General features: G+C 42.5%; 1 protein-coding gene across 5 annotated transcripts in view; it reads right to left on the bottom strand.

Annotated features, from left to right (window-relative positions):
- Positions 1 to 13,557, bottom strand: part of GOLM1 (golgi membrane protein 1) — a 91,405-nt gene that overhangs the window by 43,268 nt on the left and 34,580 nt on the right. For 3 of the 5 annotated variants that reach the window (XM_070045763.1, XM_060301098.2, XM_060301099.2), the window contains exons 6-10: positions 10,422 to 10,457; positions 7,860 to 7,989; positions 2,904 to 3,063; positions 1,969 to 2,238; positions 264 to 377 (exon numbers count right to left, since the gene is read on the bottom strand). In XM_070045763.1, coding sequence (XP_069901864.1) covers positions 264 to 377; positions 1,969 to 2,238; positions 2,904 to 3,063; positions 7,860 to 7,989; positions 10,422 to 10,457 — 710 coding nt within the window. The remainder of the gene's footprint in view (positions 1 to 263; positions 378 to 1,968; positions 2,239 to 2,903; positions 3,064 to 7,859; positions 7,990 to 10,421; positions 10,458 to 13,557) is intronic. The other 2 variants (XM_070045764.1, XM_030832844.3) reach the window with 1 other exon arrangement.

Raw genomic sequence — 13,557 nt, forward strand, 5'->3', positions numbered from 1 at the left:
ACTGAAGACAAATCCTCACTGATTCCTGAGGGCCTGAGCCCCACATCATATATGCAGACTTTCTAACAGGTCTTCGTCGTGGCCTTTTCAACCCTTCACCTCCCTCCACTGCCCCTACACTCGAAGGCTTCTGAAGAAAACAAAGTCTTCTAATGCTGGATTCTTTACACTATTATTGTTGGGATTTGGCGTACAGTCACTGCAAAAGTGAAGGACCACAAAGCAGAAATGAATGAAATGACCCCACCACCACCGTTAATTACCATTTCCGTTTCTGTCATTCCCCGCAAGGGCTGCCTGCTTGTCTGTTTCAGATTCTGCCTCGTTTTCATCCATGTTGTAGTCATCCTCTGCTCCCGGTTTTTGCTGGTTTCTCCCTATAAAATTAGCAGAGTCATAAAACGTAAGCTACATCGTTTTCTCTCTCGATGCCATAGGAGCACCAGAGCCCAGGTACCGGGATGGTCCCAATCCTGGTTTAACAATCAGATCTTTTGGCTTCCTCTCAGGAAATGAGAGGGACGCATGTGCTTGCTTCCAGGGCGAATACCGTGCAGGAGTTCTCTACTTTTGTATGCCCCACTCCAATTCTGAATCTGTACAAAATACGGCCCTAAATAAAGGGCTATATTCCAGGCTGGAAACGGGGTAACTAGCTCACCAAACCAAAATCCCAGTTTTTTAAAGAGACAATCAACTCAAGGTTAAAGGAAGGAACCACTGTTTTCGGAAACTACGGGTTGCTGGTTAATGGCAGCCATCTCCTTAGAATGGTTCACTGCCCCGAGAGAAGGAAATGCAGTGGCTACTGTGAGCCGAAGGATAAAATTTTCACAGAATTAGATCATTCATCACCGCATTCATCCCTGGAGAGAAGAGCAACCAGAACAGAAGATCGGGACAGAATGCATTCAAGAAACGTACTCATAGGGTTTAATGTAAACATTTTATGTCTGTATATAGGTGGGTAAATAAAATCTTTTGTTAAAAAAAGTATGCCTGGAAAAGGCAGCTCTAGTTCTATTTCCCTGCACTCACTGCCTGAAGTGGAAACAAAGCCCAGGCCTGCGTGCCCTGTAGCTTTATTCTACTGATCAGACCATTACTGCTGACCTAGGACGAGATGTGACACACAGCCCCAGCAGTATCTCAGGCCTACTGGTAGCGGTTACACTTGATGACCAGCTACTGAATGGTCTGAAATTTGAGTACCAATCTGATCAGTCACCAGAGTTTCCCTTTTTCTTTTTTCCCCCCAATTCTTTAACTGAAAACTTGTGAGAACACACTCGTCAGAAGCTTGAGTGAAAATTAAGATTTAAATGGAATCAGGGTAACTTCTGCAAATAAGTACATTCCCCAACTTCTGTCACTCGATCAGGCTCAGAACACAGGTATCTTCCGTCTAAGCACTCCTGGCTTAGCTAGGATTGAAATTTTCCCCATCTTTCAGGGACCAAAATACATCCCAGAATATTCTGCTAATCTCAGTTTCCCACACTTTTCTTTAAGAAAGAGAAAAGTCAACCAAACCAGAAAGGTGGGATTCCCACGTCACTTTTCTGCAAGGCTCAAACGTGCGTGAAACTCCGTCTAGCCAATCCTTCTGTCCCTCCTTCCTCCATCTGCTCGCCAGACACCGCTGGTGATGCCGCATGAGGAAGTGCAGCAACAAAGGTGAGGCGCGGGGTCCACCTGGCAGGAGACCTATGTGTGCTCGATGCTCAGCTCCCATCCCAAGGTCTTCCACCTGGAAAGCCCCCTAGGCTCCCTGTGAATATTATTTCTAAAAGTTCCAAGTGCTGGGAGTGACGGCTCTTCTGTCCTGCCTCCTGCTGGACAGCGCATACAAAACAGACAAAACGAACCACCAAACGGTGACCTGCTGTTTGGGAATCTTCATGGCTGCCCATCCTGCGTCAGGAAGGAGGCTGAGGACGCGGGTGCCGGGTGGACAATCTCACCCACCTTCCTCGTCGGCATCCCGCTCCTCCTCTTGCCCGTCGGGGATGACGAGCTGGTCCCTCTCAGGGCTCTCCATCTCCTGATTCTCCTGGCTTGCCAACAGGGCAGCTGGCACCTGTGGGGTTTGGCCCAGTTCTCCGGGTTCTCCACGGCCTTTTCCGCCCACATGTCTGTCTTCTTCCACATTCTGCTCTCGCCCCGGCTCCTTCGACAGCCCCAGGCTGTCCCTCTGAAGCTCCTCCTTGCTGACGACCTGCATCTCCTTGGTTCCCTCTGTGCACAGAACATAGTTAGCTGTGACCTCACTAGCAGTTAAGACAAAACCAGAAACCCTCGTATCACTCAATTCCCAGAGCCTTCCCAAGGACTGTGGACCGATGGGGCAGGTGGATCATTTCTTTTGTGGCCTCAGCAGACTCCAGGCCTCTCTATGCCCGCAGCTCATCTTCAGAACCACCAGGAAGAGGAAATGTCTTAGCAAAAAAATTCAGACTAAGTGATCTGGCTCACAGAGACACCCTGCAAGTGGAGGAGGCTGCACTGCTGAGGTTACCTGATCGTCCTATTTAAGACGAGTGCTTGGGAGCCAACGACAGCTGCCTAGGACTCAGCCACGTCCCCTTAATCCCAGTCCCACCACTGTCCTGAATAAAGGCTCTGCCTGGACCTTCCTTTACAGAGCTGCCAAAGAACTAGGCACTTAGTTTACAATGTGAGACATCAGTAAGGCAGAGAAAAAGCCCGTGGCCCCAAGTCCAGGTGCCAGAGAGACACTCACCTGCCACCTGCAGCCCCGTTACCGAGTCCCCACCGGCCGCCAGCAGCACACTCTGCCCTGTGTATTTGTGTGGACTGGAGGGCATGACCCGCTGCTATGCTTTCTATTGGCACGGGACCCTGAAGAGGGCTTAAACGCGTCATTACCAAGCTTCACTTACCTTTCTCGCCTTGTTTCTTCAAATCCAAAGCCGCCTCAGAACTGGGGACTAGTGTCTGGGGCTCGCTGTTGCTGGGCATGTTCCCTCTTGCTTGTGGCACCTCTGCCTGGGGCAGGCCTGCTTCCTGCGGCCTGGGCTGGGGCTCACTGGGGGCTTGGAGCTGAAACAGGAGCACAGGCAGCCAGGGGCTCCATGACCATAAACCTTCAACAACGCTGAGCAATGCAATGGACCCACTACGTCCTTCTGATGAATACGAACATGGAAACCCTGAGAAATGCCATACTCTACCCCGGTCATGCCCTACCACCTGGCATAAAGCAGAAGATCTGAGGCTGGGTCCACATCTCCCAGAAAAACCTTTTAATAAGGTATTAACAAGTAAGCAGAAGATCAATAAGGCAAGAGAGGACTTGAACAACATGACAAACCACCTGAACAGTCACCTGCAGAGCACCCAACCCAACGAGAGCAAAATACATTCTTCTCCAGGACAGACAGATGCTAGGCCACGAAACAAACCTCAACAGATTTTAAGTGTTGAAATCATACAATGTATGGTCTCCAGTCACCATGGAATGAAATTATAAATCAACGACAGGAATGAAATTTTTTGAGAAATTCACAAATATGTGGAAATTAGATAACATACTCCTAAATAACCAATGGGCCAAAGAAATCACAAGGAAAATGAGAAAATACCTTAGAGAAAAATGAAAAACACAACACATCAAACTTCTGGAAGGCGGTTAAAGCAGTACTAAGAGGGACATTTACAGGCCTATCTAAGGAAAAAGATATATCTCAAATTAATAACCTAATCTCTCACCTTAAGATACTTGAAAAAGGAGAGCAAACTGAACCTAAAGCAAGGAAGCACATAATAAAGATTAGATCAGGAATTAATGACTTATGGAAAAGAAAATAAAGAAAATCAATGAAACCAAAAGTTAGTTCTTTGAAAGATGAAAGAAATTGACAATGCTTTAGCTAGATGAACTGAGAATAAAAAAAACTCAAATTACTATAATCAAAAAGGAAAGAGGATAACACTACCAACCTTACACAAATAAAAAAGTTTTATTATAAGGAAATACTAAGAACAATTGTTTGCCAACAAGTTTGATAACTTAGCTGAAACAGACAAGTTCCTAGGAAGACACACACTACCAAAACTGATTCAAGAAGAAGTAGAAAATCTGAGCAGACTTATAACACAAGAGACTGAAGTAGTAATTTAAAAATCCCCACTCCCCAGAAGCCCAGTTCCAGATGGCTTCACTGGTGAATTCTACCAAACATTTAATTCTAAATCTTCACAAACTCTTCCAAAAAACAGAAGAGGAAAGAATACTTCCCAACTCATTCTATGAGCCCAGTAATTACCCTCATACCAAAGCCAGAGAAAGATATTACAAGAAAACTATAGACCTAATATGAATATAGACCCCCAAATCATCAACAAAGTTCTAGCAAATCAAATCAAGCAACATACAAAAGGATTATACACCATGGCCAAGTAGGATTTCTCCCAGCAATGCAAGGTTAGTTTAACATCTAAAAATCAATTAATGTTAATACCATGTCAATAGCATAAAGGACAAAAACACATGATCATCTCAATGCAGAAAAAACAATGGCAAAATCCAACAGCTCTTCTTGATAAAAACACTCAACAAATTAAGAATAGAGGGGAACTACCTCAACTTGATAATGTGCATCTATGAAAAATATATAGGCATACCTTGAAGACATCGCAGGTTTGGTTCCAGACCACTGCAATAAAGTGAATATCGCAATAAAGCGAGTAACGCCAATTTTTTGGTTTCCCAGTGCCTATAAAAGTTATGTTTACACTATACTGTAGTTTATTAAGTATGCAATAGCATTATGTCCAAAAAATGTACTACCTTAATTAAAAAATACTTTATTGCTTAAAAAAGGCCAAAACAGTTACAATAGTAACATCAAAGACCCCTGATCACAGATCACCGTAACAAATGTAATAATGAAAAAGTTTGAAATATTGTGAGAATTACCAAAATGTGACACAGAGACATGAAGTGAGCAAACTGGAAAACATGGAGCCAATATTATTTGCTCAACACCGGGTTACCACAATCCTTCAATTTGTAAAAAAATACAAATATCTGTGAAGCACAGTAAAACGAGGTATGCCTGCACAGCTAACATCAGACTTAATGGTGAAAGACTTAATGCTTTCCCTCTGTGATCAAGGACAAGACAAAGATGTCTATCCTCACCACTTCTATTTAACGTTATACTGGAGGTCTAGCCAGGGATATTAAGCAATAAGAAGGAATAAAAGGCATCCAGATCGGAAAGGAAGATGTAAAACTATTTTTAGATGACATAATCTTAATACAGAAAATCCTAAGGAATCAAAAAAATACTATTCAAACTAATAAACAAGTTCAGCAAGGTTGAAAGATACAAGATCAATATAAAAAATAAATTGTATTTCTACACACTAGCAATAAGCAGTTCGAAAATGAAATTAAGAAAACAATTCCATTTATAACAGCATCAAAAAATACTTAGAAATAAATTGTACAAAAGAAGTGCAAGACTTCTGAAAATTAAAAAATATTATTCAAAAAGACTTTTAAAGGACTTAAGTGGAAAGACATCCCACATTCACACAACAGAAGACTGGATGTTGTTAAGATGGCAACGTTTCCCAAACTGACGTACAGACAATGTAATCTCTGTCAAAATCCCACCTGGCTTTGTTGAGGACATTGACAAGCGGATCCAAAAATCCATACAGAAAGTCAACCAGTGCAGAATAGCCAAAACAATCTTGAAAAAGAAGAACAAAGTTGGAGCAGTTAAAGCTGCTGATTTCAAAGCTTACTACAAAGATACAGTAATCAAGACTGTGTAGTATGGACATAAGGACAGAAAAAGAGATCAACAGAACAGAACCGAGAGTCTAAAAATAAACCCTCATATTTACAGTAAACTGATTTTTTGACAAGGATGCCAAGGCAACTCGGTGGGGAAAAGAATAGTGTTTTTTTTTTTTTTTTCAACAAATGGTGTTGAGACAACTGGATATCCACATACAAAATAATAAAGTTGGACCATTAGCTCACACCATATACAAAAATTAAATTAACTCAAAATGAATCACAGGACTAAATGTAAGAACTAAATACTAACGAGTATAAAAGTCTCAGAAGAGGGGCTCCCCTGGTGGCGCAGTGGTTGAGAGTCTGCCTGCTGATGCAGGGGACACGGGTTCGTGCCCCGGTCTGGGAAGATCCCACATGCCATGGAGCAGCTGGGCCCGTGAGCCATGGCCGCTGAGCCTGCACGTCTGGAGCCTGTGCTCCACAACGGGAGAGGCCACAACAGTGAGAGGCCCGCGTACCGCAAAAAAAAAAAAAAAAAAAAAAAAAAAGTCTCAGAAGAAAATACAGGAATAAATCTTCAGGATGCTGGATTAGGCAAAGCGGTTTTAGACATGATACCAACAGAACAAGCAACAAAAGAAAGCAACAAAAGAAAAAATAAACTAGACATAATGAAAATTAAAAACATTTTTGTGCTTCAATGAACACTATCAAGAAAGTGAAAAGACAACTCAAAGAATGGGAAAAAATATGTGCAAATCATATAACTAATATCTTTATATGAATATATAAAGAACTCTTACAACTAAATAATAAAAATAACTCAATTTCAAAATGGACAAAGGATACAAACAGACATTTCTCCAAAGAGGATATACCAACAGCCAATACAGCACATGAAAAGATGCTCAAAATCATCAGTTATTAGTGAAATGCAAATCAAAACCACAATGAGATACCAATGCACACCTGCTAGGATGGTTATGGTGAAAAAGACGGATAATAACAAGAGTTGGCAAGGATGTAAAGAAACTGGTACCCTCATAAACTGCTGGTAGGTATGTAAAGAGTACGATCACTTTCAGAAACAGTATGGCAGTTTCTCAATACATTAAGGAGAGTTGAGTTACCATACGACCCAGCAATGCTACTCCTAGGTATACAGTATAACTAAGAGAAATGAAAGCTTACATTCACACAAAAATGTGTGCATGAATGTTCACAGCAGCATTATTCACAGTAGCCAAAAAGTGAAATAACCCAAATGCCCATCAACTGACCAATGAATAAACAAAATGTGGTATAGTCATACAATGGAATACTATTCAGCCATAAAAAGGAAGTACTCATACGTGCTACAACATGGAGGAATCCTGAAAGCATTATGCTATGTGAAAACCAGTATGATTCCATTGATATGAAATATCCAGATAAGGCAAATCTGCAGAGAAAATAGATCAGAGGTTGTCTCAGGCTCCAGAGACTGGGGGTAAAAGGGGAGTGAGCTAATGGGTATGGGATTTCTTTTGGGGTAACGAAAATGTTCTGAAATTGACTGTGATGATGACTGCACAACTTTGTGAATACACTGAAACCCACTGAATTATAAATACTATATAGGTGAACTATATGGTAGGTGAACTATATCTCAATAAAAGTGCTGTATTTAAAACAAACCAAGATCCCCAGAAGGCTGTGAGCAGCATTTTCATGGGCTGTGCTTTCACGAGCAGCCTGATAGCACGCGCTCTGATCAGCTCCATCACTGACAGGGTACTGTGACCTTGGGACAGTTTCTAACTGCCTCCATGGGCCTCAGAGCCCTCCAAACAAGAAAACAACAACAACAACTCCCAGGGTGGCTGTGAGCTTTAAATGAAGCAATCGCCTTACGGCCCGGAGCACGGGGACCAGGTCTGGAGGCCAGCATGCTCCGCCAGAGACCCTGCGTCCCAGGACCAGGCTGTCGTGTGTCAGGGAACTAGAGCGAGTCAGAGAGCACATGAAGGAAGGAAATGCCTGAAGAGAGGGTAGGAAGACCTTTGGGAGATCCTCGGCAGAAAAAAGCCAGGATTACCTGCTGGCTTTGGTCCTTTTGTTCACTCAGGTCTCTGGAAGCTACAGCCTCATTTCCCTTTTTGGTGACTTCTTCTATTCGCTCTTCACACTGCTCCTTCACCTCTTTCATCTGATTGATGCACTGGTTCCTGTGAAGGTGAAAGCAAGCAAATGAAAGGACAGCTATTTAGAGATGCGTCTATATAGCAAGTCCGTCCCTGCTCTGACAGTGGAATCCACTTCCCCATGAGACACAGCTCATCTCTTTCCTGCTTCCCGCACTTTATCTGAAGAGGACACAGGCAGGGCAACAAATGTGTTTTCAGTTATTAAATGACAAGAAAACTGGAGTTAACTGAAAGTTACAAAAAAATATGTCACACTGTTGTAAAATAAGTGAACTTCACTGGTGAGAAAAATCAAATTTTTAAAATATAATCTGTGGCATAATAAAAAAAAAAAAATGTGGTCTTTGTCCCCAAGTATTGCACAGAGCTCCTAAAACACTTGGAATTTCCTGAGTAACAGGAGTGTCTTCTGTTATACATAATGGGCCCCTGCAGACCACACCTGAGTTTATGCTCATGAGTTGACTTACTGGGAGGAGCCAACATAGCTTTAGGATGGGGGCTGGCGGCCAGGGGAACCAACCATATGATTAGAGGGCTGGAACTTACAGCCCCATTTTTCAGGAAGCAGGGAGAGACTAGAGATTGAGTTCAAACACGTGGCCAGCCACTCAATCAGTCACGCCTATGTAATAAAGCCTCAGATAAACATCCTGGACTATGAGACTTGGCGAGCTTCCTGTTTGGTGAACGTATCTGTGAACCAGAAAGGTGGCACCCCACCTCCCACAGAAGTTCCTGCCTGCCCCCAACCTCCACCCCAGACCTTGCCTTACGAGTCTCTACCATTTAGCTATTCCTGAGTTGTATGCTTTATAATAAAACTGTAATTGTAAGTTTAGGACTCTCCTGAGTTCTAGAGAATTACTGCTCCTGAGGGGGGTGGGGAAGGCCTGAATTTGTAGCTACCCAGGCAGAAAGAACAGGTGGTCTGGGGCCACCGAGAACTTCTGACTAGCGTCCAGAGCAGGGGCAGTTTTGTGGGACTGAGCCCCATAACGTGGGGTTTGTGCTACCTCTGGGTAGTGTCCAATCTGAATTGGACTTCTACTCCGGGAAGATGGGGTAGATGTATTTTTCACTCTTCCTCCACTAAGCACAACTAGAACTCTGGACATTACATTTTAAACAAACAGGGACTTCCCTGGTGGTCCACTGGTTAAGACTCCGCACTTCCAGTGCAATGCAGGGGGTGCAGGATCAATCCCTGGTATGGGATTTAAGATCCCACATGCCGTATGGTGCAGCAAAAAAAAAAAAAAAAAAAAAAGAGGAAGTAGGTGGGGTAGGTGACTAACATTGTCTGCCATGAGAATTAAACATTTAAAACAATAAATAAATAAAACAAACATAAGAAGACTCTGAAAGATGGAGAGATGAAGGCAGACTGGCTAGGGACCTTAGGATCTAGAACAACACAGTGGTGTCACTGGAGATTACATGGGAAGCCTGCATTTCCATCCCCATCTGACACTAATGAGGTCCCCCTCCCTCTCCCCAGGTGGTGGCGTCAGAGGATGTCAATGAAGAGCCAGGGCTTTCACCACCACTGCCCAGAGGTTTCAATCAAAGATCATTCATCATATGAAGAACCAGGAAGATCTTAAATTGAACAAAAAGAGACAATCAACAGACACCAAATCAACGTGACAGAGAAGTTAAGATGATCTGACAAAGACTTTAAAGCAGCCACCAGAAAAATGTTTCAATGGGTAATTAAAACATGCTTGACAGAAATGAAAAACTAAGTCTCAGCAAAGAAAGGGAAGATATAAAGAAGAACCAAATGGAAATTTAATGCAATAACCAACATTTTTAAACTCAGAGAAGGAAAGAATCAACGAACTGGAAGGCAGAACAATAGACATTACCCAATCTAAACACAGAGAGAAAACAGACGGGGGAAAGAGAGAGGACACAGCTTCATGGACCTGTGTGACTATTCCAAAAGACCTAACATTCACATCATCAGAATCTGTGAAAGAGAAGATTTTCCCAGCAAGGTCCACGTAACTAGTCACTTTCACGCCCATCCTCAAGATACTACTCGTACTCACTCCCACCGTGACCGTATGATACTATCTGCCTTGCCCAGATCACTCTGGGCTCCCCAGGTTCTCTTTTCCTAACATCTCCTAATCTCCTTTCTCTGCTCTTTATTGTTTAGGACTCAATCTAAATGGCCTTTCCTGAGAAGTCTTTTTTGGGGGTAACAGATGAGCACTGATGAAAATGATCTAGTTTAAGAAACAACAATATTTAAAGGCACTTTCAAAAAGTATATAAGTTAGCATCAGGTTTGGCTAGGTGAAACAAAAAGGCCAAAAAATAGCAGTTTATTTTTCCTCACATAAAAGAAATCCAGGGTTAGTATGGCAGCTCTGAGTCATCAAAAATTCAGGCTTCTCTTGCTGTTTCAATATCCTAACATTGGTTTCTATCCCCATGATTACCTCATGATCCAGGATAGCTGCGAGTGGTCCAGCCATCTTGTGTGAAGCCCAGGCAGCAGGAAGGAGGGAGGAGAAAAGGTAAAGGAAAGGGATGTGCAGTGGACTGTCCTTATTCTCAGAAGCGTTCCTGTAAGTCCCACCCCATGATTTCCTTTCCCCACTGGCCAGAACTTAAGTCACTTGGCCATACCTAACTGCAAGGAATTTGCCCAATAGTTTTGCTGGGCAAAAAGATGAATGGATTTGGATAAGCATTGACCGGTCTTTGCCACAAGCAGTTTCAAAATGTTTTGAGTCACAGTGACTTCCCTGGTCCAGTGGTAAAGAATCCACCTTCCAATGCAGGGGACGCAGGTTCGATCCCTAGTCAGGGAACTAAGATCCCACATGCCATAGGGCAACTAAGCCCACGAGCCTCAACAAGAGAGCCCATGTGCCCTGGAGCCTGCGCACCGCAACTAGAGAGAGAAAATCCACATGCCACAACTAGAGAGAAGCCTGCGCACCACAACAAAGAGCCCACGCTGCAATGAAAGATCCCCCATGCCTCAACGAAGATCCCACATGCTGCAACTAAGAACCAACGCAGCCAAAAAAGTAAAAGAAAATAAATTTAAAAAACTGTTCTGAGTCACAAAACATTGATAAAATAATTGAATAGCGTCCCACGTTGAGAACATAACCAATTACATACTATTATGTTAACGTAAACGGATTAGAGTTGGGGACAGCAGTACAAATTCATGTTTGGTTTAATTTAGATACAGATGAATACATATAGAAATATTTATCAGTATCTATATATAACACGAGTTAGTATACACACACATATATCTCTTGCTCTGTCATCTGAGAGAGCCTAGCAGCAATGACACCCTAGTAGTAACAAACACACCTAGTATCCAGATCTTGGTTTCTAATACCATTCTCCAATAAAAAGAACAAGGGCTCCTTGGAGAAATGGTTGATTGGTTGATTCTAGGACTGGGACGGGAAATACATGAAAATGAGTCTGGAGCATCTTTTGGTGCCAGAGTATAAAAAAGTAATTTTAAAAGCGGCGGGGGACCAAACCCACAATATCAGGGATATGTCAACTGGATAAAGGAATCAACTGAAAGAGTTCCCAATGGCAAAAGCTGGAAAACATGTAAGCAAAAGAAAAAATAAATAAGACAGTATTAGATTCTAACCCAAAATATGCATGAATCCATACTGATATAAATAATTAGACAGATAAGAAGAGTCGTCAAATCTCCTGTGCAGGAGAACTCCAAATAATCTGTGAAGACGCTCCATCCTTGGGGAAGTGGAGCATAACTTCACAATCTTTAAGTGCAGCCTAAGCACAGGGAATTTCTTCCAAAGATGATAGCATAAAGGGAGAAAAAAACTGAGTAACTTTATAGTGCAAAAACCTGATAAACATTACCTCAATCAGGTGATCAACAGTGATAAGTCATCCTGATAGCACATACGCTGGATGTGAAGCCATGAGAATAGCACTTTACCTCTGTGACCTTCCTCTCAAAAATGTGCTGCCCCAGTTTCACCACGAGAAAAATATCTGATAAATCCCAACTGAAGGACATTCTACAAAATACCTGACCAGTACTCCTCAAAACTAATAAAAAATAATCCAGACCATAAAAAATAAGTAAAGCTTGAGAAACTGTCGCAGCCGCAAGGAGCCTAAGGAAACATAACGAAGAGGGCATGCAGGTAGGTATGCTTCAGCGGTCCCTAAAATTGAACATGCAACTTTGTGTATACATCCATTTATAAAACTGCTAACAAGGCGTCTACACCTTCCATCGAATTCTCAGAAAGGGTCTGTAACCAGAGAAAGTTAAGAAAACCCAACTCATTCCAGCTTTCGACATTTGATACACATCAGATATAGGATGGGAAGCATCCTCTATCTGGGACAAGGTTTGGGGCACAACTAGTAAAACAGATGCAGTCAGTCAGCTTTTTCAATTCACCTATCAACTTCCTGAGAGAAAAAGAGTGCATCCTGCACGCATGGCCACCAGGTTGGAGTATTCTGCTCACTGCCTGTCTGAACACTCCTATATGGGAGCAGAGCTGCCCTCCTTGTCACTGGGTCCTGGCTGATTTCCAGCTAGGTCAAAATCTTCTGGGTCAGCATTTATCAAGTGAGGCCATTTACGGCTTCTTGTATTTCAGTCAATGGAAGGGACACATGTGTGTTAAGGTATCTTTCAAGGATGAATAAGAAGACTGGAGCACTTCCCTTTGGTCTGAATGCTTTCCAGTGACTACCAGCCTAACTCGGTTTCTCAACTGGGCACTGTTGGTGCCCTGGGCCAGATAAACACTCTGTTGTGGGAGCAGCCCTGTGCTTTGCAGGATGTAGCAGCATCTCTGTCCTCTACCCACGATATGCCAGTAACACCTCCTCTGAGTTGTGACAACCAAAAATGTCTTGGGACCTTGCCCAAGGTCTCCTGGTAGCAAAACTGCCACCCACTGAGAGCCACTGGCCTAGCTGGACAAGGTTCCATATGCATGTTTTCTAATGACATTTCCTTTGCATTGTCTGCACGTGTCCTTTGCATATTTATGTATTTGAGGCTTCCTGGTTTTAGGAGTATTTAGTTTTAAAGTGATCAGAAAGATATTATGGTGAGTGGAAGGACATCAGAATCCTTATGAGGAGGTGTTGACCAGATGGCTAAAATCCTTTCAGAAGGCAATTTGGCGATTTATACCAACTGACACACTAAACCTACAATCCAGTCTTTTTTAGAAGGAAATAATCCAAAATAATAACTTTTAAAAGTTATCTGTATTGATGTCAGGCCAATGTACAATAACCAAAACTTAGAATTAACCAACTGGGAAATGGTGAATTGAATTTGGTACCTCCACATTATGCAGTATTTAATATTTGGAAACAAAATGGAGTTTTAAATACACATCATGCAAGAAAGTAAAAAAATGATTAACAATTTTAATGGCAACTGCAATTATGTAAAAACTCTGTATGAACTTGGACATGGACTAAATAGAAGTCAAAGAAAAAAGAGGGTGGAGTTGGGGAGCTGGTTGTCTCAGAATCCCAAAGTTCCTGTGCTTGAGTTATACTGTTGCTATGAAGAAAATGGGAGAA

Source organism: Globicephala melas, chromosome 6, assembly GCF_963455315.2.
Source record: "Globicephala melas chromosome 6, mGloMel1.2, whole genome shotgun sequence".
In the NCBI taxonomy this organism is placed as follows: Eukaryota; Metazoa; Chordata; class Mammalia; order Artiodactyla; family Delphinidae; genus Globicephala; species Globicephala melas.